We start from the raw sequence: 27,705 nt of genomic DNA on the forward strand, positions 1-27,705 counted from the left end.
TTAAGCTTTTTCCTTTGCCAATTAAACAGCTTTTGAACTTTTTTTTTTTTGAGAAAGTATGATAAAAGCTGTCAAAGCTTCTGAAATGTGACCAATTTATTTCTTAATCTCCAGGCGGTGACAAACCATAGCATAATGCTATTAGGGTTGAAACTAATATCAGGTAGGTCAGGCAGGGCTATGGATGGGGCCTTTTTACCCTGCAAATGAGGGTAAAACAAGCCTTCTGATTCAGGATGTCCTTCCACTTTGGGCATTCTAAATCCCTGGGCTTAGGTGGCAGCCTGGGAGTCGGCGTCTGAATAGGAAGGATTTCCTCACCAAATCGGAAAACAAAGGGTGGGAGACAAGCTTAGGCATTATATTCCTCCTGCACTGATAAGCCACAGTATTTGATTATTTGCAACAAGCTAGGGCCAGGTACCCTGCAGGTTATGGGACCTAGAGATGTCTCCAAGATCAGAAGCTCAGTTTTCTCACAGTGTGATTGTGCTCAAAAGGCCCTTCTTTACTATCTTACTATGTCACATGCATCTCCTGGCAATATCATTATTTTACTATGCCTCCATGACACTGCCTTCATTTCATTCTCAGCGCATGTGTCATCTTAAATTGACCTCAGTTCTATATTCTTTGTGTTTTCCCCTTAAGCAACAGCAACAAGCAGCAGTTTCAAGGAGATTCAAATCATAAAAACATAAACACTGCCCTGATGGAATCCTGCCCCATTTGATCCAGGATTTTGTTCTTGCAACAGCCAACCAATTGCATAGGAAGCCCACTAGTCTCCTAGCAGATGGCCTTCAGAGGGAAGCCGCCTTACCATCAACCCATGGCTTCTCTTAATTGGTTCAAACTTTTTTGAAGCCAGCCAAGGTGGTAGCTAGCTAGCCTCCACATCTAGAGACAACTGTCAGAAGTGCAGCCCAGTGAATTATGGGAGGTGAGAAAAGCCCAAGTGTCATAGCGCTGTTGGATCCTGGTTTGGAGGAGTCGGAGTCGGAACTGGGATCATCTGATGGGGATGGTACGTCTTCTCTGGAATGTCAGGAGAGTCCGGGAGCTGAGGACGATGCTGTCCCAGGCCTCTCCAGCACTGGGGGAAGTGGTAATCCAGATGGAGAGCTGACTGCCTTTACAAATGCAGAGGATCAGCTGCAGATGGGCAGCAATGATGAGAGACAACAGATCCCCTCTGATAAGGAACAGCTGCCTCCCCCACCTGATCTGTGGGCATAGAGAGTGGAGTGGAGGGAAGCTCAGAGGAGGTCTGGAAGCCTGCTTGCGAGGAGACAGCCCTGCCCCACTCACAAGGAACACCTGGCTCAGGGTAATTTAATTAGAGGCCAGGGGAGGGTGAGTTCGTAGGGAATAACCGTTTGTCTCGCAACACTCTCCCCTGACTTTTGGAAACATTGATTCATGGACTTCAACTGTGTTTCAGCCTTTGGATTTGCATACCTAGCTTTGCAGACTCTGACTCTGGATTGTGGCTTATGGACCTTGTTTTGCAAACTCTGCACCTGGTTTGTGGGCTTAGACTTTCTTTCTATTTGGGGTTTTGGTTCTCGTGACTAGTGGACCTAGCTGGTGTGACTGGGTTCTATTGACTGTGGGTGGTTGTTTTGTGGGGAAAAGTGGAGTGGAAGTTTACCAACACCCCAGGAGGGCTGTCTGTCATGGTTTAGCAGTGCAATAAAAGACTTTATAGGTGCCTGCATCTGCCTACGCGACCTGGGTCAGAACACCAGCCCTTTTTTCCAACTTCTAATCAATGTAAGCAGGCTCCCCTTCCAGTCCTTGGATATTCTTTTCTGTTATTTGTCTGGTCATCATTTCACTGAAACAGCTGGGGACATCTGTGGAGAAAAAATATTTTCTGTTTATAAAATTAAGATTAAGAATAGCAGTAAATATTTAATTCTATTCTGAGACTTAAAGGAGTATTATTAGATTTGATGGGACAAAATGGGTTTAGGCTGGAGGAGGGCCAGCGGAGGAGGAAAGCTGGCTGTAAATGGGCTGAGCTGGGTGGCAGGGGGCAAAGGAGGCACTGCCAAGGGTCCGTGCCTAAATGTCCCATTCTGGACAAAATTACAGTATTTTCAAAGTTAGACATATAAAAATGTTGAAGCAGGGAAACTGAATGGGAACAACTTCCTCGGTGTCAGGAAAAAAAAGTATGCTGATGAATAATCCTAAGGAAGCAATTTTAGTATAGATATCCATGAGGATGGAATAAAAACATGGCTGAGTATTTTAATTAGAATTCACAAAGAACAAAACATTAAAAGAACTCCCTTTGTATTAACAATGAAAAGTGATCTCATAAATTACTAGCTGCCACTGTTTGCATCATGCTTTTATGTGAATAGTTGCTATTGCTACATCTAATTAGGATATAGAATGGCTGCCTGCTCGCTCTGAGTGAACAATATCGCTGTAGCTTTTTGGCCTCATCATCTTGGCTTTTGTTGTATGGGAAGAAAGGTAATAAAAAGGTCTTCTGTTTATTCTTGTTTCTCAAAACAAAAATCAGGATTTATTGAGATAATTTAACTAAATATAAATACCTGAAAGCACTATTTAAAGATTCCAGCATAGATTCAACAAGTGTTAGTGCTGAAATGAGAAATATAGGTGAGGATGGAATTCATTTCAGAACATGACTGGAATGTCAAGAGGACAAGTCTGCATTAAGCTTCTATACTTGTACACTATGAATCCATAATGACAAACAGGGGCTTTTCCTTGCTTCTAGGATGGATATGTAGAGAGATACAGGTGATATAGATATTGATGACATAGAAATAGATGGCACAGACACATGGTACGGATATATTTTGTGAAACTGTTGTATTCAGAGCCAATTCCAAGTTGGAAGGGATGGTTCACTTTCTTCTCCAAATGCTGGTTACAACCACTTTTGTTCATGTGTTCAGCAAAAATGGAAAGCAATTTTACCAATGTACTAGTATAGCCCACAGGGGAATCACTTTTTTTTCTTTTGAGGGCCTCAGTTTTGGCCTAAGGCCAAAATGAAGAAGGTTGGATCAAGAACCAGACACATCCTGAGTTTGTACAGCATGGATAGGGTTACCACACATTTGTCCTCCTGTGCCCATCTGGAAGACATAGCCTTAAAATAAAATATTGACCACTTTTTCAGTACCTCTTTCTGAGCAGCAAACTCAAAGTTAAGTTCAACTCTGTGACTTTAATTAGCTGATTGGTATACTCCCTTCCTGCTGCCTGAAATTGACAAGACCTTAATCAGTCACATCTTAAAGGCTTTTGCTTCCAGCTCTAGCACATTCCTGTGATTTGAAAAAAAAACCCCGTCTTTCTGGTGCTGGAGAAAGTTAGTTCATATACATGTAGGTCTAAGTACTATTTTGTAGTTTTTTACTGTAATTTTTGTCACAGATGCCAATTAAGTTTAACAGTGTGTTCTTTTTTTTTCCCCTTCCCATTTGTACTCCTTTCTATGTTCAGGGGGTCTATGACAATTTGCCACAGCCAACACGCCAGGGCCAACTTTCCATGGCCAACTCACCACAGCCAACTTTCCATGGCCAACTTGCTGTGGGACAACTCGCCACGGCCAACTCGCCACAGGACAACTTGTTGCGGGACAAAAGTTACACTAATCTCAAAGAAATGATCATTAAAGGATGCAAAAGGAAGGACAAAAATGAAATATGAATGGTAAAAATTAAAATAAATTTTAATTTATTTTAAATAATTAAATACAATTGTTAAATTGTCCTACAGTGAGTTGCCCCATGGCGAATTGGCCATGGTGAGTTGGTTGTAGCGAGTTGGCTGTGATGAGTTGGCCATGGGGACTTGGCCGCAGTGAGTTGGCTGTGGCAGTTGTCCCATTCCTGTTTCAGGTGTCTAGTCACCATAAACCTGGATCCTCAGCATAACACTGGTGGGTATCCATCTGCCTATAAATCTTCCCTCAGTATCTCCCAGAATTTCTGTATTATTGATTTAACTTTTGTAAAAGGATAGCAAAAGAAAAGAAAAACAAACAGTCTTAGATGTAATCCATATTTCTAATAATACCTTTGGCCCAATATAGACCCTAAAAGTATTCTTAGGAAAATCATAGAGGACTGCAATATGGTCCTTAATTGGGAACAGTGCCCACCCACCCACCCAAAAAAAAAAAAGGTCCAGACAAGCTGGAATAATGAAGAGCAATGGGGAGCAAACTTATTTGTTTTGTGAGGATGTTGTAATTGTCTCTCAGCCTCTCAAAGTTCAAACGTGTCAGTGCTCCCAGGTCAGCTAATGGTCACTTACTCACACACTCACAGGTCTGGAAAGTAGCCACACTCAAATCACTTTCCTTCAAATACTGAGGCACAATAAATGGAGAGCCAGTGAATTTAAAATAACAGGAAAACTTTATTGGATATATAGAAAAACAAAAGAAGAATCCAACACCAGGATGAAAATACAAACAAAAGCTGTTTAATGTAAAACCACTTAGCTTTCGTTGGCCAAACTGCCGATGTCGTCAGAGTGAAAGCAAACGATCCGGAAGTTTACATATACAGCCGGCTGCTTCTGCGCCCTGCTCTTTGAGCGAGTCACCAGTCCATATATATATCAGACTTGGGAGGGGTTTTCCGTGTGCTCAGGTTTAATTTCTTTTGTCTGCTTCAGGTGACATTTTTTCCTTTGTTTCCTTAAAAACATGGTTCCTTCTTAACTACTTCCCCTAAGGGATCTTTTAGGCAAGATTCCTTGCTGTCCTCTTGATCTTTAGGTATGGCAGCTTCAGCCTAGTCTCACGCTATAACACATTTTCTTTTTCTTTTTATGCTGTACATGTTTCTGATACGCTTCTTTCTCTCTTAAGCTTACATTGCCAGAGAAGGGAGAAAATATTCTCAGCAATCCAAACTGAGCATATGTGGATGGATTTGAAAATAAAGCAAGGACCGTATGAAATTAGGTGCTGGGTTTTGTGTGTCCCTACATTTCCAGATGGCCTTATCTGGCGTAGATGTATAAAACTCATTCAGATAAATAAGGATTATTTCTGGCCCAGCACAAGCTGCCTTTCTCAGTCTTATGTGCCTGGGTATATCAGCATGTAGAACAATTATTCTTTTTGGTCATGTCATGTGAGTTTTGGTGAGTACCTTCTTCCCCTGGGTCCTGCATGTAGGCATAGACTCCATAGGGTAAGCACTATGCCCCATTTTAGTATGTGTGTGTGTGCGTGTGTGTGTATAAAATTATTTTTACAAATAACTTAAAGTGGCAAACATATCCAACACATCTTCCCCATCCTATTTTCCCCACAACATCAACCCTGTGAGATGAATTGGCTTGAGAGAGTGACTGGTCCAAAGTCATCCAAATGGCTTTCATGGTACAGTATATTCTTGTTACTAGGACTAAACTATCACCTTAAAAGCATTATATGTGTGTTCTTTTCTCATCAGAATATTGCTTGGTGGTTTAATAAAAGGAGGATAAAATAAAATGAAATGCTCTTAGGAAGCATTTTGAAGTTGATACTACTAAATACCTATTATTTTAATAGATCTGATCATTTCAAGCTATAAATTAGAAATCAAAAGTAGCAACATGAGGCTCTTCCACTGTCTCCAGAGAAATCAAGTCTAGACTTGACTAAAACCATAGCTATGATCTGTTGGGATTGTGTAGTTCACAGACTTTTGTGATTGAATAACAAGGAGCAGGGAAGATTGAGCATTTATTCAAAATGTGCCACTGGCAAGTTTGCTCATGATACCTTGTAATTACTCTGATACTTGTTGATCCTCCGGCAAATACTAGATCAGTGGTGGCGAACCTATGGCACGGGTGCCAGAGGCGGCACTCAAAGCCCTCTCTGTGAGCACGCGCGCCGTCGCCCAGTCCTAGGCCTTCAGCTGGGTTTTATAAAACCTTTTCGCTTTAGGCCTCCGCTGCCATGTAAAAAAAAAAAAAAAGCTTCAATCAATCAGTCAATTTCAACTTCTCGCGGGGAAAAAAAGATCTTGCAAAGTTGGAATTGATTGAACTTTTTTGTCCTACCCAGTCTGCTGTTACCACCGTAGCCATGCCCACCCAATGGGCCACACCCACCCAATGGGCCACGCCCACCCGGCACCCGACGATGCATAAGTGGGTTTTGGGTTACAGTTTGGGCACTTGGTCTCTAAAAGGTTCGCCATCACTGTACTAGATAGACCTCTCCAACCTCCTGCTCTTCAGTTGTGTGCAGATTGCAAATCCAGTGCCTCTGAATGGTTAATATGATTCAGGAAAACGCCCAGTGCAGAACTGCTTATTTACATAATTCTGTTTGGTAAATCATCATTTGATGACAAGAGAGAACTAGGTGAAGATCTCTCTCTCTCTCTCTCTCTCTCTCCATTTGTCTCTGACTTTCAGAGACTTTATAGATTACAGTTCTTTTCAGTCTTTCAGTGTTTTATAACTTTATTTACTGTTTCCAGGATTAATCCTGTATTAGCTTTATGGTATCTATACAGTACATTCTTTGCCAGTCTCATTTGCTAGCATAACTAATTTTTCTAAGGAATTTTATTGCATGATATGATCAAAATAAGATCATCTTAATTTGGTAAACTTAACTTCCAGTGATATCTTTGGCTTGATGTCTTAAAATTTGCTTATTTTTGCTGCCGGGATACATGCAATAGCCACATTCAAACCCAAAATTCGAAAGAATCCAGTTTTTAAATGTTTTTTTATTATCCAACTTTCACAATTATAGATCGTTAGAGGAAAAACAATAGCTTTTACTATTCTGCATTTGGTATCAAGATCCTGGTTTTCAGGATCTTCAGCTAATAATTGCAATGTCCCCTAGTGATATTCTGCATTTAATTTAAGTGCATAGTGTTTTCTGTTTGGCCAGTTTTGGAACCAAGGAAAATAAAAGTCCTGAACTTATTATGTTGTTTTGATTCTCATTTTTTATCTAGATGTCACTATGGCCGACTATTATCTTTACTTTAATATTCTTGATGTTTAAATGTAGTTCAGTTTTTCACTTTGACTTTTAGGATATTACTTTATTTTATCTGTTTTACATCCTCTTCATTTTCTGTTAGTGACATGGTGCCATCTGCTTATCTTAGATTGTTAATATTTTTGCCACCAAATTGTATTCAGATTTGTACTAAGATTCCTGAAAACTGTCTAGAATGCAACTCTGCCTCTGATCTTTTCCTATCTTTCTTATTTGTGTTTATTGAGGATTTTATATAACATGAAAGACAAATCTAAAGAAAACAAAAGGAAAGGGAAAAAGTAATAGCAGAAAATAAAATAAACTAAAGTTATGAAATATGACTTCTGACATTCTCTTCATCAGATAATTACAATCTTGTAATGCCTCCTCTCTTAGATGTTTTACAAATCCCTTGCTATATAAAATTTCTCAATGTATTTCTTTCATCTATTTTTGTTGTTTCTGATCATTAATATGCCAATTTTGTTAACTGTATTCCAGTGCAAAACTTCCAGAGCTGACAATATCAAGAATTGCATCAGAAAGAGCAATATAGCAATGATCATTGTGCTGCTTCTTCAATTTGACCTAATCCCTTTCATGGGATGATGCTCCCCTTTCTTAATCCCAATCTGCACATACATTTCTCTGGATGCAACATCTCCCAGATAAACTAGTCACTCTCATCTCTCACCAGAGAAATCTGAATCTGCTGTATAAAAGCCCCTTGGTTAGGATCAAGGACCAAAATCTCTTATCTCCTAGCTGTTTTGAGGAGAGATACCTCTGTGGGAACCCAACAGAGGAACCAAATAAGATAGTGGCATTAACTAGAGTTGTCAGCATGAGAGAATTGCTGTACTGAGATCTTTTAGTTTAGTTGGTGTAATATTTCTTATAGTCTGCAGCTTCTGCTCTAAGAGAAGCATTGCTCTGTCTCCTTTCACAGAGTGTTTTTAAAACAGTGAGAAGTAGAAGACATTCTCCAGGAGCGTGTAACTCGTCAGTCAGGGGACACTATAACCACATCTATCAAAATGCTGTGTGTTTGCATCTTATTTAATCAACCAGATGCTCCCCAGGTAGACTGACAGCTCCTTATTTTGGGATGAAAACAATGAAAGTGTGGCATATAAATATTATAAATAAAATAAACTATCAAAAACCCCATTAGCCAATCCCAATAAGGTGGCTAGTCAAATGGAAAAGTTGTTCTATGTTCTTTGTATTTTAACTTATTCAACTATTCTTTTCCCTTTGAGTGATCAGAATGCTTTTTTTCTAGCTTTTCTGGTTTCCCTTCCCTGTAAATCTTTTCATTCTTTTCTCCCCAAATATCCTGCACCTCTGGGGTCTCATCACTGTACTCTTCTGCACCTCTTATTAAACGTTTCTTCATTCATCAGAAAGGAAAGGATTACAAGAGAGTAAGCAGGTATACAGTGGGAAAAACATATTGAAAGGGATGCACTGGTGCTGGCAGTCGGAAGCACACTAGGCAAACAACTGATTGTTCCCCATTATGTGCCTGCTTATTCACTGTAATCCCTTCCTCTACTCTTTAAGATGGTGGGAAATGGGCCAGCCACAGAACAATATGTATTGACAATAAGGGCAATTACATGACTGAGGGAATACTGTGAAGATTGTAAACATACTTTGGTTGGAAAATTATTTTTTCAGGATTGTCATAACTTCCAACAATTGCTGAATGGTAACATTAAGTCTATTGTATTTTTATTGTCACTTGTACATTGCCTAGAACATTTAAGGGATTGGCTGGTTTAGATATTTAGAAATAAATAATACATTGCCTTATCAATAAAATCAACAGTGGTTCAAGGCCACCTTTCCTGAAATTTTAGAAGTCCCATATAGAAGAAAAACAGACTACAATAAAATCCACAGCTTAGTTTATTGACTCCTGCAAGATTTTATTTCATTCTACATCGTTTTAAATAACACAAACACAAATGTGGATAGGATGGCAACATTCCACAGTATAGACCACTATCCAGCCCACCTGCCAGCAACAATGACCAGCATGTAGCCTGGCAAAAGGTTTGCCCTCCTGAGAGACGATTGGGGAGCCAGTCACAGAATATGATTAAGAATGGGCAGCAAATTAATGCACTTTCCAAAGCAAGCAGTAGTAGAAATAGTTACATCGAAAAGCAATCATGCAGGAATAGAACACAGTATCAGTCTTTTTTTCAAAAATGACCATCTCTGAATTCTGTTTTTCCACAAGTTCCAACCTTATTGGAAACATAGGAAACACATAAGAGATAAAATGTATTTCATTGTGTTGTTTCCAAAACGTGTATTAGGTTTAAAAATACAAATGGACTCTTCATATTAAGGTGAAATTGACCGTTTTGCCCAACTTTTTTCTGTAGTAAATACAATTTATTTTAAATGACTTTGTACAGTACTCAGAGGGATTAGGTCTGGTGTGATAATTATTGGATTGCATTTAAATTGACTATTAAAATAATCCTAGAAAGCTATAATCCTGACAATTTAACAATGGATACGACAACTTTTTGTAGATCGAAAAAATTATCTCACCACTCCATGAAATGTAGAATTGAACAGTTAGCCCTAGATGTGACTTTAAACTGTTTAAAAATCATAGTTTATTTATTTATAAATGCAATGAAATTATTTCACACTTCACCTTTGCCCCAGCATACTTTCCAAGCCCAATGGGCAAGGGGGGGGGGCTTCAGCCATGGCAAGAAAAAGGCAATAAAAGTACCTTTGGCTCCTCAACTATAAATAGCCAAATCAACATTTTTTCCTGTTGATCCAATAACTTCATTGGTGCTCCATTATGACAATTTTTTTTAACAAACTGCTTATTGAAAATGCACTCAGAACCATTAAAAGAAATGTTTTTGCAATAATCTGGAAGTTAATCATTTTGCATAAATAAAACACAATGAAACATTGTAATAAAATAGGTAAATAACATTTCACTACCACACTATAATCACAGCCAATTGATGATCTCATTAACTTTTCAAGTTCTAAATTGCTTAGGCAGTTGAAGGGTTCAGCTATGATTGATAACAGTAGATTCTTTCCCCAACTATAAAAAAGCTGATACCTTTTACAAAGGATATTACACAGAAATTGTTACCCATTTTTCTCTCTTTCAAGACATAAGCAGTCACTATGAAGGAATTCCCCATGATATGCATCTACAGCAAGGTGGGAACAATAATAAAAATAACATTTTTTTTAATCTTAAATGAATGAGAAAATAGGTCTGATTGCACAATCTTGTGCGGAAATCATAAATGGGTTTATTTTGTCACATGTGAATAGAGCAAAAACCTATTTCTTGAAAGAGAATATGGGGTTATGAGGTGTGCAGTTTTTTTTCCTTTGAAGAAGCTTCTGTGGATAAAAGACTTGTCTCCAAATTAAAGGAGACTGAAGGATGTTATGCAAGTTTCCTGATGCTATGCAAACAGATCTTTGTTTTTCAGACATAGTGATCTGGATTTCTATTTATTCCTAGTAATGAAGTACTGAATTCCTAGTAATTCCTATATATTTTAGTATATCTCTTCAAGGATGCATCATTGAGATGATAATGGATTCCTTTAAGGTTATAGTTGGATAGACTTGGCAGTTGGCAAGGTAGACCTCATCCATTTCCTGACTTTCTACAACAAGGGTCTCCAAACTTGGCAACTTTAAGACTTGTGGACTTCAACTCCCAGAATTCCTCAGCCAGCCCTGTGGAGGTGAAGTCCACAAGTCTTAAAGTTGCCAAGTTTGAAGACCCCTATTCTACAATTTGCTCAGACTGCCTTCCACTTCATGATCCAACTGTTCCCTCCCAATACTGATCAGCCTTGGAGCAGACATCTTTTTCTGTTCTTGAGACTAGAGACCTGAGACTTGGACATTCTGACACAGAATAGAAATAAATATGCTTAGGCTGATACCCATCTTCACTTTCATGTGATTGCTAAAAGATTGACTATAATAGTCTGTGGCAGCCAAAAAGAAACAAAAAATCTATTATAGTCAACTGTAGTCTAGGAGAGTTAAGCTATAATCCATATCAATCTTTAAGATGCCACCAGATGCTTCTCCTGTTTTTTAAAATAATTACTATCATCTTTTGATTTGTAAAATCTGACTTTGATGCCTATAAAATTCTCCTGCTGCAAATATATACTGTATAGCCACACTTTCCTTCCAATTATGAGCTCTTTACACAAGAAAGGGGAGGGGGGAATCACTCACTAGCACAAATGAAAGCAATTAGTTTTTAAGTCTATTTTGCACAAGTCAAATTTAACTGACTGTTCTTTCCTGAAATATTTTATACAAGAGAAACACATCATAAACTCTCCATGTATAAAACTATGTGATCAAAGAGGAACATTCAAGGAAATATTTAAGAAGAAAGAGAATCATCATAGAACATCTTAAAATTCAGACATCAAATGCAGGCAGGAGAGCCTTGTTTCCTGGCAATTTTGTTAGAAATTATATTGCTTTATACATACTGTGTTGCTGAAAAAATATTTTCAGTTGGATTTGGGCTTAGTCCTCATAATTCTTAAATATATTAGCCTTGTTCTGTGGCTCATGTTTTGGGGAAGCGACTTCCATGTCTCCAGAAATTACAAGGAGATATCATATCAGTCATCCTTTTTAAAGCCACACTAGTCAAAACTGAACTAAAAAGTTTAATTGGAATGAAAAGGAAGAATAAAAATGGAACCTGGAGAAAAGTATGGACACTTGGAAGAACAAATACAGTCTCCATCACAATATTCAAAACACCGCTAGAGACAACAGAGAAATGAGCAATTATCTTCAAAGGATTGAATTGCATTCATTCATTGCATATTTTGATGAAAACAAATTGTTTTTTTGCCTAAGTGCATTTACTGCTAAGTTTATTCATTAGAAATTCTTTTCTTTGAAAAAATGACATTAGAAGAAAGAATGTGCTTCATAATCTCTCTCTGTAAAACCCATGGCTTCAATGCAGGAATTTATCTGTAGCAAAGTGACATTTGGAACCACATTTTATATCTGTATTTGTAATCTCAATACAATACATCATGATAGCAACGTCTATCCTGACCTCATATTGGTAACACAGATCTATGAATCTTATCTTAAATATTTTCATAGTGCATCTGCTCTCCAAGATTCATGCTATATGACACTGCATATGTACAGCAACTGGAACATCCCATCTAACACATTATTTATTTATTTATTTTGCTGGCATCTCAAATCTTAAGACTGAGTTGTAAGTCTACAGTTGAAAGCACACTTTCTTACGGGTTCCAAAACAACAGTGATTAGGTCTGAAATTCAGTTGTAGAATCTTAGCCCCATTTATAACAGATCCAAAATTTACACCACAACCGAATGCCAGTTTACATGCCATTTTCAGTGGCCACTGCAAATGTTTCCCAAATATAACAGTTAAGAGCCAGCTGGACATTGCTTTCTATGTCTCTTCAACAGCTAGTTAGTCATCAAGCCCATCTTAACAATATGCTTGATTGCCGGAGTTCAGTTTTTGTCACATACAATATGTGACTAGTGGAAGATCAGTTGAAAAATATTAAAATGAAAATGAAATTTGATTAGATGATTTCTTGGCATACTTGCTCTTAGCTTGCCATCAACATTTCCCAAAGTTTGTCATGGGTAGGAGCTGGTGAGGCTGGCTGGCTATTTTGCCAAACCGTTTTAAAAGATGATAAAAATAATTCTCAGAGCTAACCCACAAAGGAAGTTCTTTTTAAGAACACTATAAGTAGGTGCACAATGGCTACCACTTCTAGTTGGGGGCTCTGAAAAGGCAAAGTGATAGAACTGCTGTTGCTTGCCTTGAACAATGTGGATAAAATCCAGGCAATTTTATGGCAAGCGGGAGGCTTTGATTTGGCAATGAGACAAGCCAAAGAAGTCTGTAATAGTCTGTAAGCAAAAACGATGAGGCACAACATCAAAAGCTCTGCACCGACATAATGAATCTAGCTCCTGACAAGTATGCAGTTCTGGTTTGCATCTTGGCTTGCTTATGTTGCTCATCTGAAGTTTGCCCGTGAGGATCCTTCGTAAAGTTCCTTTCTACCGAACCAGAAAATGTAACTAAAGTGCAAATAGACTCAGGTTCCTCCAATTGTTCAAATATTTAGTATTTTTATTACTAGTATTGCCATCTTCACCTTGATATCATATGAGATTTGGTGATATTCTTCATTCTGGTGGTATTCTTCAATTAAAAGGCAAGAACAGAAGAGGGATGCTTACGCCAAATAGAAGAGATTGGAAGCTGTCATGAGTACCATCATGGTAATATGCAAACATTAGTTAATGTCAAAAATAGTGCATTGAAGAATATCCAATAATCATAAAAAACAGACCATGTAATCTTTGGATCTTATTGCTTGCAAATAGTCCGAAAATTATCATTATACAAAAATTGTATCAAATCATTTTGTTATTCAGTCTTTACTGAGAACTGCTTCTGTCTTTCCTGCATCTGCAATGAATAATTGAAGAGATGGTTAAATAGCCACGCAACAGAGAAATAAACAAATTCATACGCAAGCCCTGCGCCAAGTTAATAAGCATGAACATTTCATATGCTCTTAGATGACTTTTCTATTTTTTGTTGCAGAATAGTACACATAAAATTATAAAAACAATATAATAGAAGCATGAAACTTTAACACAAAAAATCCCCTATCAGGAAAAATAAATCTAACTGTAAGTTAAACATAGAATGTACATTTAGTTCCACTTCCAAATTTTCTTCAGAATGCTTAAGCAAAGAGAATTTTAATTTAAGACTGAAAAGAGCCAATCCTATCATCTTTGGGAAGATACCCTTAAGTTCAGTGCCATCACAAAAAAGATCCATTTTTGTACACACGTAGCATTTCTCTGAACAAAGATATGTAAAAGAATTCTTTGAGATGTCAAACTGATTGTTGTCACTGGGGAGGGTGGGGGATTATTGCTATTGATTATTTTTATACTAGTTTCTTATCTTTCTAAGCCAATGAGAGCTGAATAGCCATATACATTTTCTTAAATAAAAGAAATTCATATTTGGGTCCCAGTCATTTAGACATGAAATGGGCATGAAAATGAACAGAAACTTGTTTCAATGTGTAGCTTGTATTTCTGGACTGGGCAAGGTGTTCTTTATGTAATTAATTCTGTGACATCAGAACATAGTAGAATGTGTTCCCGGAATACATGGGTAAAAAATAAATTCTCATACCAGCTAAATTCCTGAATTTCTTTTTGGCTTCTGCTCTTTCCTCAGCATCGAAATACCACACAGTCATTGCATACCTACAAAGGGGGGAAAATCCATGATCCATTACATTGAGGCTTTATTATATCTTTGGAAATTCATAGAGCATACAACTTATTATGTTGCTTGGTGACTTTTGACGGAAATAGTTTCAAATATGAAGACAGACAGATAGTTACTAAACTATCTTCTTCATTTTGGCACCTTCAGCTGTGCTGGAACTGCAACTCCCATTACTCCTACAGTAACCAATAATGCAAGCCCAACCAAACTGGAGGGCACCAGCTTGGGGAAAACTATTGTGAAGTCTGTAAGTCCTCCTAAAGTGCCATGTCTTGCTTACGTATTGCTATGAAAAGGGACATCATTAGAAAGAAGCAGATGGGCACATTATCTAGCCAGGGCAAAAACAATTATTGAGAAAGCATCACAGATGCAGTAATGCTGAAAGAGGACTTCACTATTTAATTTGGCAGCATAAATAATTGTCATGGGTGCTTGTGACCAAGAAAAAAAATGTCTAGATTCCAAGAAAGCCATTATTCACAATTTGCTATATGGATCCAAACACACCTATCCAAATTTTACCAATTTTGCCTAAATTGGTTAAAAAAAACTCTCAAAGGGTTTGTGCGTGGATGCACATGTATATAAGTGGGTTCTTTAACCAAGGCTGAATATCTGGCACACAGAAGTAGAAACACCTATTGAGCTAGGAAGTTAACATTAATTTGCATAACTGCATACTTTTTTTTTTCTTTCTGTTCAGTCATATCTGATTCTTGGACATTGCCTGGGCAAGTCCTGCAGCTTTCCTGGTAAGGTTCCCCCCCCTCCCCCCGGAAGTGATTTGCCATTGCCTCCTGCCTAGGGCTGAGAGAAAGTGCTTGACTCAAATTCACACAGTTGGCTCTGTGACTATACAGACTAGAACTGTGAATGACTCTCAGTTCCCAGGTTGATGCCTTAATCACTACATCAAACTGGCTCTTAACTGCATACTATGTATATGGTATTTACTATGGTATTGGTATTTACTATGTATAGTAAATACCAATCAGCAGATATTCAATACAGAATTAAACATGAAAAAATGCAATGATTTCCTTTTCAATAAAGTAATTAGAAAAATGTGAGGATAAAAGAGCACACTTTCATATCAAAAGTGTTTCTACATAATGGATACTTCTATTTTTCCAGTATAATTCCAAATTATATGACTTAACCAGAGTATTGTTCCTTTCATCTAGCAAGTTTGAGAATTCATATTTCAGAAGTCTATTGGATTCAGAGGTCTTTCCTGAACCTGCTATCTGAAATCATTTTACTGACAATGCTGAAATAGTACATCTAACTATATATGAAGTCTGTCCCTAAGCCACAGGCTGCTTTCCTATATTAATTAAAACCCACACCTGCAGTCTTTACCTTGTTGCATAGGAAGGCTGCACTTCATGTGGGTTCCTTCGGTCTGACCAGAAAAAAAGTAATCTGTCAAAGATGGGTTCGACATCCGCTACATAGGACTTGCCCTCTGGGAATATTCGTAGAATCCCTCCATGCAGCTTAAACAGAAAGAAAAGAACCAGATCATTTTTTGATTACACAGGATAAGCAGATGGCTTAAAATGGCTTATTTTGTATATATATATGTGCATAAAAACATATGTCAGATGGGAAGATTTACTGAGGACCCAACTGGACATGAATGGGGAGAATGAAGAACTCATCAGCTGATGAAAAATTTGCCACAACCATTGGGGCCCCTTCCTCTCATCTTCCTTCAATGGAAGAAAATCATTAACCCATAATCCCAGGGCTGACCTAAGTATATACCATTTGTGTTGTAATTCCTGAATGGTCTTTGGATATAATATAGTCGAAGCTCCTGCCAAATCACATTCTCTCTGCTCTACTGTAATGGTGGACATTTTGACTGATGTGCCTGGAGACATCTAGCACCAATTTAGGTGTATCTCTGCCAGCTGAGAAGCACAAGAGGGCAGTTGCATCATTTGTGAAATATTAATGGGAATAATTAGTGGGTAATAAATGGGTCAGCTTGAAGCACTGATCACTTCTTTTCCCTGGTACCATGAATAAAGCTAGGAATCTCGATAAATATAAGTAAATAAATGCCTTTTTAAAAAAGGTAATCATGTTTAAGGGCATGATCATTGTTAAATATAAAGCAAGTAAAATAGTAATGTACAGATAATATAATTCTTTAAAACTGCTTTTTACTTAGCCAAATTAATTTTCTCTTTGTGTTTATTGAACAAATCTTAAAATGAATCAAGTATTAATACAGTGGATGGGGTAAACAATGCTCCTTTTCTCAAGGCTTTCTGACCCCGATTTTATCTGGTTTTCCCTAGCAGACCTGTTATACTCTTTTTTGTTATGATAAACCTCTCGCTATCATATCCAGATGGAAAATTTGAACCACTTCCATCCCCATACTTAAGTGTTATATATAATGAGCAAAATATTTTTTTTAAAAAAATAAAGTTTTATTTTCTGCTGGAAATTCTGATTCAGTTTGCTCTGTCTTTTCAGAAGCAGGCACCATAGTATAACAAGCAGTTATAAAACTACGTGTGTTCTAATTTATTTAAATATAAACATTTAATTTGTTATAGCAATTAAAATGTGCAGAATCCCTTGACAATTCTTCAGAGAACACTTTATTTAGCCATTTATTTTTTAACAAAAAGCTGGAAGATTCTTGATACCTTCTAGTGTTAGTGGAAAGCAGTGTCCAGAGATGCTGCACAATCAACAGGTAATTATTATTATTATGTTAGATTTATACCCCATCACCATCCTGTCTGTAAAGTTGATTGAGAGAGAATGTCACATTCCAAGTCATAGTTTCGGTGGCTGAGGGGAAACTTGAACCTGGCATGGTTACCGTGTTTATGTCAGATTATGCCAAAAGCACTTTCACCAAAATATTAACATTTTAAACTTAACTGTCCCCTTTTTCTATTTAAAACTTTCTCAGATCAAAATTTTGTTAAGTTTTGTGCTATTAGGTTTACTGCTATGTTCAAACTTCTGGACTATTATTTTGCTCCTTTCTTTTCCTTAATCCAGAATGAAAAATATCTCACAGTTTGTTTCTTTTTCTTTCCTGCTGTTCCAAAAACATTTAACTTTCACACTGTTGTATCCAAATGTACTTAAGAAAGTGAGGTTTCGGTTAAACTCAGTGTCCTTAAAGACTCCACTGTGGCTATGAGCTAGATTTCTCTCTCTCATTTCCCAGCCACTCAACTCGTGAGTTGACCACAAGGAACTTCAAATCCTGTGGACTTCTCCAGATGAGTGCAGGTGGGCAATCTTTAGGTCAGTCCTTATCTAGAGAGAATCCCCTGGCCTGTACTAGTTGACTGGCCACAGGTAGCACTATAACACAGTCTTCGCTCCCTCAAAGATGTCCTAGTTTGCCATAGTATTCATCCAGAAAGTGGATCTGCCCAGACTTAACAGAACACTACTATAACACCACTCTATGCATGCCATGTTGACAGTGAGGTTTTGCAGCCAGATTGTTATTATAATCAAATTTACATCTTTCTTATCCAAATAACATCTGTGGTCTTTTATACCATCAAATATATCTATTCATCAGAGGGCTGCAGTTAAGAGTTCTTCCAGTATACTTACTACATTGGCATTAATGTACAGAGGTTTAAAACATGTAAATAATTTCCTTTATTGCTTGGATGCATCCAAATTATAAGAAATATCCCTATGTCATCTATTCATTTTGGTGTATTTTTTAAAGAAAAGGAAAGGATTGTTTTTATTTTCCACTCTGAGAAAAGTCTGGGGGATCTCAGTGTCATATTAAAAAATAATGCTCAAGTTTTCCTGGGTATCCACAAGAGTTGGACATGGTTTGAAGTGGGCATTCTTCTAGATTCAGGGCTTTGAGTAGCTGAAAACCGATGCTTTTGACAGTTAGCAAACCTAAAGGCAGAATGTCAACTTGCTTTTCTTTAAATATATCACAGCAAATAGCCTTTAAGCTCTCCCACACATGTGTTAGCAAACACAATGCTTTTTATGAGGCCAAGGCATGGCAAACAGAGGGAGAAGTTTTCATGATCTTATACTGTATGTAGGGCAAAATCAAACAAACATTCTTTTCAAAGGCTTTTTATATGGGACAAAAAAAAAGATGACCACAGCTGAATCTGCCAGTCTTCAGTTAAACTACCTCAGTTGTCAGAATCCATTTATTCCTTTATAGGCACCCATTTGTTTTCATCAAACTAAATCCTTTGTTACCTGTATCTTTAAATAGTGACAGTCATGCCAATGGCTCAGAAATTCTAAGTTATCCCCATCTTCAATAAGCTGTCTATCGAATTGAAATTAAAAAATAATGCAAACATAAAATGTATTTACCTTCACATCTCAGCTACCCAGAAGCAATGGTGTTGTTGTATTCAGAAATTTCACGGTACTTCATAAAATATGGAAGAGCAAGAAAACAACTATGTGGAGAAGAATTGTTTCTGGAGTAGGTTCCTTTTGAGTCTGCATCTCAACTACATGTGAGGAGCTACATACCTTTGAATCCCAGTTCTTGTTCAGGTAATAAATGCAGGTGATACATCGCCCATCTCCATTGGGATTGTCCACATGACGCACATAGCCAGTTCCATTCCCAGGATAGCAAGCTACCATAGCCTAGAAGGTGATATAAAAAGAGAAAGAACGAAGCTTAGTATTTTTTCCTAATTTGACAGTTTTTTTAAAAAAGTTTCTATTTGCTTTTCAGATGCAAATCAAAATATAACTTTAAGCTATCTGTCTTACAATGAATAGTTTCTGTAGATGCTGTTAAATTTAGTCAGACATATTTTATTCTTCAAAGTAATTCTGTTCCTACAGAGCAGTGCTTTTAAGGAGAAATGCTCCTACTGAAGATATTAAATCTTCTTTGACCTGACTGACTAGCAAATGTAGGCTGGAAATTAGAAGCCGATATTAACAGTCAGTAAAGAAATCATGGAGGTTATGAATAATTTTTAAAAGGCAGCAGGATTTCACTTTATTTTATTGAGTTATTTGATCAATTCATATGGCTGCTCATCTTGCAGCTTAGCAACTCTATTTAAGAATAGTTGTCCACCAGAAGTCTGAAATGAAACAATTAAGATATGACACAGCACACCATAAGGGCAAATGGTTGGAATGTGATCTTAAGGTCCATTCCATTCCTACTGGACATTACCAAGAAATACATGTAATATATCTACAAATGTCTTCCCTGTACCACAAGCATGAGGACCTTTAGAGATATACTTTTGAATTTCAGTAGAATAACCTTCTCTATAATAATTATCTTTCTTGGGCATTTATATATTTATTTCAGATTTAAATTACTTTGCAGAAAAGACTGTATCTCACGAAAGCACCCTGCCTCAAATGGGTACCTTTGAAATGTGTTGGTATTACAAATCCTGTAATTGCCAGAACTGTCAGGCCCTACACATTTGGAAATTATCTGAATGGGTTAAGAAGTATCCTTAAATTGTAGAAAAGTGTGAATACCACTTTTTTTCAGGTATTGTAACTCAGGTTTTTCCCTCTATATTCCCACTAAATCAGTGGTTCTCAACCTTTTTAATGCCGCGACCCCCAACCGGTCGTAAGTCGAGGACTAAACCGGTCGTAAGTCGAGGACTAAACCGGTCGTAAGTCGAGGACTAAACCGGTTGTAAGTCGAGGACTAAACCGGTCGTAAGTCGAGGACTTTCCCTGCCTGGGAGCGCCGCGCATGCGTGGTTCCGCCCCCTGCGCCGGCTGAGGGATAGCTGGCAAGCGGCAGAGACGGAGCAGGCCGACCACCAGCTGGCCCAGCACAAGGGAGGTAAGGCACCCGCCGGAAAAGGGGAAAAAAAATAGCGGACAGCCTTACTTGGCGACCCCTGTGAAATGCTCGATCGACCCCAAATGGGGTCGCGACCCATAGGTTGAGAACCGCTGCACTAAATAAACATAATAAAACAATCCATTTTCCACCGCTCAGGATGTTTATATCTAATGCCTTGATGAAAGTAAAACTTAGATACTGTGCACAGTTGTTCATTTTTTTGTCAATATGGGACTGTAGGGGCCTCCCTGTCAAGGTTTAAACCACAGAATTAGCCAAACGTGTTTCAGAAGTAATTTCTTGTTTTAATATTTTCATGCCTGCTAATATAACCATCTTCCTTTTGTGGAATTAATCAGAAGACTAAATATGAAGCTACCCTCTTTAAGAATCATAAGGGAATGCCACAGAGGATATGAGCGAAACCATATTTAGTACTGGTTATGGAGGAAATGAGCTCTTCACGGTACATACTCATTCTGGGGTTTTTTTAAAACGCAACTAGAACCATGTCAGAGGCCTAAGGCTCCCATTCCTGATTATAGTAATCACCATTACCATTTCATGAAACCCAGAGCTCTATGGCCTGAGGAGGCAGATTTCAGTCGTCAGAGCAGCCTATTCCTCAACTCATTTTTCTCTCAAAGACAAAGGGCATCATAGCATAAAACCACAATGTGATGACAAGGCTGTGAAAAAAAGTTATAGCTGATGGGACAGCAAAGCAATCATCACTCAGAATGGCTCGGGATAATTAGAAATGAACTGCTACATTTCTGCAGGGCAATAAACTAGGGAAGATTATATCTCCTTCTTTCTTCCCCCTTTCAAAGAAAAACCCAATAGAGTAGTAGTTAGGCATTTTTAAAATATTTCCTTAGTTACCACCAAAGACCATTTTATACTGCAAAGAAAGACAAAACAAAAACTTACTTCAACAAACCATCTGTCATTTTCATTTGAGAAACCTAGACTTAATGTAAGTTTTCTACATTCTTGCCCTTTTTCATGGAAGGCAAGACAGAATTACCAGCTCTTAGAAATTAAAAATGGAAAGAAAGATTGCAAATCCAATTATTCATCGTCTGGTTCACATCTTTTTTTCTCACTAGTACTTCAGTCCACCATTTACTACATCTTCTGGTGCATTTTCTCAAATTAATAAATATTTGGCTCTGTAAATTTTTACTGATCCAAATATTTATAGAAGGAGCAACCAGGCTTCAAGTCACTTATCTTCTAACCTCACAACCAACTGTAAACATGTATGTGAGTTAAATTTGGATGCAATATGCAACTTGGGCAAAGGTTAAATAAGTAAGGTAACCTGTAAATAAGAGCTACTTGTTTTAAGGCACGGATTGGTCCTGCTAGAATATGTCAATTTTTGTCCTTTCTGAAAATGATGCATGCAATCCATCTGAAGATTAGAAGACTGAATGGAGCTGGTATAGTATAATTATTAAAGCAGGAATAAGAAATCTAAAATCCTCCACTGAGGATTAGAATCTCCTTCTTGCTAGCTGCAGTCAAATGCTAGTCCAACAGCATCTAGACTGAACAAGGCCTCCACTTCTAAGGCTCCAATTTAGTCCTAGGCGTTGTGAAGTAGGAAAATTCGAAGCATCTGAAAGCCTGAAGAACTACTTAAGGACTTTACTTGTGTTCTGTTTCCTCATCTTTGAGAAAAACTTCACATCTGAACAGAAAAATGTTCTGCACAAGAAAGATATACTTTCACCAAAAGAGCAGGTAGTTCAGTTTAAAAATGAGAGCAAAAAGGAGTACTGAAATATTATAAATTTCCTTAAACCAGCAAACAATTTGGACGGAGGTTTCAACTAGTGGATCTTTCTGGATTTTCTAGGACCTTTTGAAAGAAGATTATCAAAGTTCCAGCTGGAATAATTCCAGCACAGATGAGGCTGGCCTCCATGTAGAAAACTGGCTGTTGACTGCTTCTTTTGGATGAATCTAAAAGCAAATATTAAAGACAGAAGAGGAAAAGGACCAGAAGGAGGAGCTAAGTGTCATATCAATAATTGTAGAATGTAGCTTAAAATAACTGAAAGTGGCCGAATCAATACGGATCACATCTTCCTCTGTCAATGTCCCAAATAACATTATGCACTTTGCATTTTCATAGCTGTGATATTGATACATAAACACCAAGTTTATTTGAAGTCCTTGTTTCTGTTTCATGCTGATTTTTAAAAATTGCTTAACTCTATTACTTAAACACACCTTGGAATCCACTTTCAGTGGTGACAAATGATACAAACATATTGTAAACAAGCATATAAGACAAAGAGGATAGGTTATTCCAAACAATGTTGTTTATTTTTTTTAAAAAAGGGGGGGGGGTTGCACTTGAACTGTGTTTTCTTACAATAGGCCTCTGTAAACCAGAAGCATATTGGAAGTCTGTTTGAACCAGGCTTAGAAATGGAATCCTGGGATCTTAACAGCCGAACACAAAGTCAAGGCAGTCTCCAAAACAATGAGCAGAATTCTTCATGCCAAGCGCATGCTACGTAGCATAGTGAGGGATTTCTTTTCATAGCACTTTTCTCAAACATGCCTTTTTTATGAGCCTAGAATGGTTGATGAAGTAGGAGATATTTATTTCCTGAGCCTCAAGTCTCAAGATTCTGGGTTTGAGAAACATTTTTTTTTCATTTGCCAGCTTCAACAAGAGAAACTGGTTATTTCCAGATCAAGTGGGGGTTGGGAAGAGAGCTCTCATGCAGGGGTAGCCAATCCATCTCATTTTGGATTCAGATCAGCAGACTTAGGTGTTTACAACTGCAGTGTTTCAGTGCTGCAGACTGGCAACACCCTATTGAAAACTTCATCTCCAAAGCAGCAAGACAGTTTTAGATTCACCTTGTGAGCCTTGGCTCCTGCAGATGGCTAGAGGTATGCAAAGGAATAATTCCATTCCAATGTGTCTGACAAATGTAATTTTTCCATGTAATAGTATCAGCCAATTGTAGTGTAATGTCCCAGATATGCACTTAATACTGGCTAACAGTTTATGTTATCGCTTCTTATTCTCACTTATGAAGTTGCCGGAAATCCTCTCCTGATTTAGCATTTCCAAGCAAGATGATTTAAAACAGGGCTTTTCAACCAGTGGTATGGGTACCACCTGTGGTACATTGGCACCTGGCAGGTGGTATGCGACCATCCTAGAAAAGTGGTAGTGGGGGAGAGAAATGAGCTGAATGGGTGGTAGCACCGCACAAGCCTGAGCGAGAGATGGCTGGAGATGCAGGGCTGTCTGGGCTCAGCGGAAGCGCCAGGATCAGCGCCAGGCTCCAGCTGGAACTCAGCCGTGATCCTGGTGCTTCTGCTGAGCCCTGAAGAAGCACCAATCAGCTGGAAAGCGGCACTGATCCTGGCGCTTCTGCTGAGCCCTGAATAAGCACCAATCAGCTGGAATGTTGCAGCCTCTCCAGGGTCTTGTGATTTACATTCAGATGCTTGGCAACTGATTCATATTTATGATGGTCCCAGGGTCCCAGGATCATGTGAAGTGACCAAAACCTGCTGCAACCACCCAGCAGACGGGGGAATAAAAACCAAACACCCCCCCACCCCACCCCCACTGCCAATCCTCAACAGAAATGCTCACAACAATGAAAACCTTGGACAGGAGGAAGAGCGCCGCTGGGTGGGCAGGCAGGTGTCTTGCTCGGCTGTGGCTTGGGGGCACTTTTTTCAGTACCATTGTAACTTTGAACAGTCACTAAGTGAACTGTTGTAAGTCGAGGACTACCTGTACTTTATCACTTTTTTCCTTTTTGGGTCATCAGGTTTTTGACACCTTGCTAGGCGACTGGCGGTACTCGGATGTTGCCATATCCTAAAAATGGTACAATTGGTGAAAAGGTTGAAAAGCCCTGACTTAAAAGACTTCTTGACTGCTGCCTACCTAATATTTTAAATTAGCATCAGCTATTTATAGTTGACCCCTAATTTTTGGTACTCATTCTTGGCTTAAAATTCAATAGTGATTTTTTGTCTTTTCAAACAATATAATATATTTAATTATCCAGAATTAACAAATGATATACAGGTACTCCTCAACTTACAACCATTAATTTAGTTACCATTCAAAGTTAGAACAGCACTGAAAAAAGTGACTTACAACCAGTACTCACTCTTATGACTGTTGCGTTTGTGGCATCATAGGGTCATGGGATTGCCATTTGCGACCTTCCCAGCTAGCTTTGGACAAGCAAAGTCCACAGAGAAAGTCTGATTTGCTTAACGGCTGCATGATTCATTTAATGACTACAGTGATTTGCTTAGCAAATAGTAGCAAAAAAGGGTCAGAAAGTTAGGTGTGACTCATTTAACAACCACCTTGCTTAGCAACAGAAATTCTGGTCCCACTTGCAGTCGTAAGTCAAAGACCACCTGTACGGGAAAATGACAATCTCCACGACATTTCAAAACCCCTTGTTTATTCATCTGTATTTTGTATTTTTAATCCCTTGGGTTTTTATAATTATTTATATACTTTCTTTAATACCTAATAATTTTTTAAAAACAAAATAACCACCAGTGTTATGAATGAACAGACCCGATTAGTCAATTTCTGTTTTATTTCCCATCAATCTGGACATCACACTCAGAGCTGATCCCTATTACCAGTTTGCCCCAGTATAAATGTAGGCTACTGACAGTTTCTCAAGGGAAGGAATGCCCACTATCAATTTCTACCCACCCCAGCTCACCGACCGGCAACTTCTGCCTGTCTTCTTCTGCTACCTATCCAAAATAATGTTTTCTGTCTTGTGTTAGTTCAAGCAATGGGGTCCAGTTTACCCTTGCACTTCATTTCATTATAGGCCTACATCACCACATTACTTGGCTTTTAACCAATGAAATTGATAAAGAGTTCTGCCATTTGCCCCTTCTACTATGAAATATATAGCAAAACGGTGCTGCATATATATGTATATATTTCCTACTGATCCAGGAAGGGGAAAAAAGAATGGAAATTCACCAGTCAGGGACCATGTTAAACCTAGTTCAAAGAAAACTATGGGTCATCGCCTGGCCAAAGTGTAGGAAACTACTGAAATACAGAAAGGATTTTTGAAAGCCAGCTTCATTTCCACCTGATTTACTCTTAGGAGTCCAGCAATTTAAGGTTGCAGTGTAGAAAATTCATTAAAATGAAAACAGTGGATTTCAACTGATGAAAATGTATATTTTAAAAAACAGGAGCCTTTGAAATAAAAGGCTTAGTACCCCTATGAAAAACAATCTACTTGTAATTCTATATTACTTAACATTATAACAAATGGCTATAGCCGTTCACGCTTTTTCTGTCTTCAACCTTATTGTTCAAACAGGAATTTTAATAAACTCTAAAGCAGGCAACTATTCTAAAATTTAAATTGGCCTAAATAAAAATATTATCACTGCGTATTTTTCATTCTGATTCTTACCATATACAGTATACTAGGTAGGACTAGCAATCTGATTCAGAATGAACTGGCACAATATTTTATTTGGTTCACCAGTCATGGGATCAGATATTTTAATGGTTGTTCCAGGTGGCCTCCAGGAAATACAAGAGGTCTTGAGAAAGACACATTTACAACTGGTGAATTATTAACGCTGATCAGAGTATATAAATCTCTACAGGAATTTTCTCATACCCTACAATGTGTAGCAGATTAACTCATGACTTGGGGTGGGGGTAATGAATGGGGAGGACATTGGTCACACTGGTTTGGAAGCAAGGGCCAGATCAAAATCAAATTAAGTTTTACCTTATGATAGAGGAGGGAGGAAGTCAAACATGCAAAATTTGCCTATCAACCATTCTATCTACTTGGCTTGGCAGAATTATATTGCAAGGCTGAGGGTTAATTTTGAAGGTATAAATTAATGAAATACATAAATAAAAGCCTGCAATCCCCATTGTAAAACAGTCTGTCAAAGCAGGCTGCATTTTGTCACATTGCATTTTTAGGACAAAGCAAAATGCTAAAGGCTATGACAACAACACTGAGGCTGAAGGGAATCCACTAGATAGAGAATCATAATTCTGCTTGCAATGAACACCCTCGTCTCTTCCCATTATCAAAACAATTAATCTTTCTTTTATAAGGAGGGTGTTGCCTTGCTCTTTAGCCTACATACTTCAATATATACTGTGATGAATATTTATCTGTAAGCATCGTATTGCTCATATGCTTTCATTTTAGCTTTCCTGCAGTCCTGACTCTTACACTTTTTTTTTCTCCTTTTATAAAGTTAAAATTGCTGCCAGCGGATGTTCTCTTTTATGTCTACAGAAGCGCATGTAATTTCAAGAATCATCTAGACCAAAGCACTGCCTGCTGAGAGCAGCCATGCCAGTGCTACTTCAAATGCAAAAGGCTGGTTTTTTTTTTCTTTTTAGTGAGGACAACCCAAGTTAGCTTCCAATTAGCAGAAATAAACATTCTTCCTGCACTGATGTACACACATACATATATATCCACTTCTTTCGGTTTAGGAAGACTTCCTCAGAACTGTTGTGTGATCTGGCTCCTGGCCAGCCATATGATGACTTAATGACAGTGCTACGTGCAGTGCGTGAGGCTATCAGCAATCAAACACTAACTTGGCTCCTGAGTACACTTCACAGAGAAACGGCTCAAGAAAGCAAAAGCATATACAAAACATACAGAACTGATTCTTGCTGAATACTTTCAGAAATCAGGGGGGGACGAGGATGGGAGTTGTTTGTCTTCCCTCTCCTTTTCATGATAAACACATATATTCAGAACTTTTCTACTTGTTGTTTTTGTTATGGTTGTTTGTCTCTCATACGTTCTTTGAAACCTCAGCTCAGGAGAGTGGGCCAAGAGGGAAAAGCATAGCAATTTGCTATTGTTTTTCTTTTTTTCTTTGGGGAAAAAAAATCAAAATTCGAAAGCCCTGTTTTGACAATTTCTAACTTTAATGCTCTTTTACGCCTTCAAAAAAAATTGCTGCCAGTTTTATTTCTCTTGTGCTTTAAAGGCTGTGAGATAAATTGTATAAGAGAGACCACATTCATTATTGCTGGGGTTCCCAGCAAGGGGGGGGGGAGGAACCCCAGCTCCTCCTGAAAGTTTTGCTTGAGAAATTTTGAAAGACAGTAGGTGGAAACTATTTAGTTGCACATAAAATGCTACTTCTCCCATCAAGGAGAAAGCAGCTGAGTTGAAGATGAGTTGTTTTGTTTTTTCAACGGCCTTTTAATGTTACTGTCCTTAGGATCCTTTCATCTTGGGAGACAACTGCCGCCGCAGCATTGGACCGAGTCGTGCCTTTGCGGCCTCTGACCCGACGTAGATCTCGATTGGCTCCCTGGTTTACCGGGGAGCTGAGAGAGATGAAACGTCGGAAAAGATGCCTAGAGAGATGTTGGAGGGCCAGCCGAACCGAACCTGACCGAACACGGGTTAGGATACATGTCAGATCCTA

At 38.2% G+C, this 27,705-nt stretch overlaps 1 protein-coding gene across 1 annotated transcript in view; it reads right to left on the bottom strand.

Annotated features, from left to right (window-relative positions):
* Positions 1-13,228: 13,228 nt before the first annotated feature.
* The window catches only part of EGLN3 (egl-9 family hypoxia inducible factor 3), a 34,561-nt gene continuing 20,084 nt past the window's right edge, over positions 13,229-27,705 (bottom strand). Inside the window, exons 2-5 of the mRNA XM_015822082.1 lie at positions 18,918-19,037; positions 15,762-15,898; positions 14,298-14,371; positions 13,229-13,550 (exon numbers count right to left, since the gene is read on the bottom strand). Of these exons, the coding sequence (XP_015677568.1) occupies positions 13,513-13,550; positions 14,298-14,371; positions 15,762-15,898; positions 18,918-19,037 (369 nt within the window). The 3' untranslated portion in view covers positions 13,229-13,512. The remainder of the gene's footprint in view (positions 13,551-14,297; positions 14,372-15,761; positions 15,899-18,917; positions 19,038-27,705) is intronic.

The sequence above is a fragment of the Protobothrops mucrosquamatus genome, unplaced genomic scaffold (genome assembly GCF_001527695.2).
Source record: "Protobothrops mucrosquamatus isolate PMUCROS unplaced genomic scaffold, P.Mucros_1.0 scaffold1459, whole genome shotgun sequence".
In the NCBI taxonomy this organism is placed as follows: domain Eukaryota; kingdom Metazoa; phylum Chordata; class Lepidosauria; order Squamata; family Viperidae; genus Protobothrops; species Protobothrops mucrosquamatus.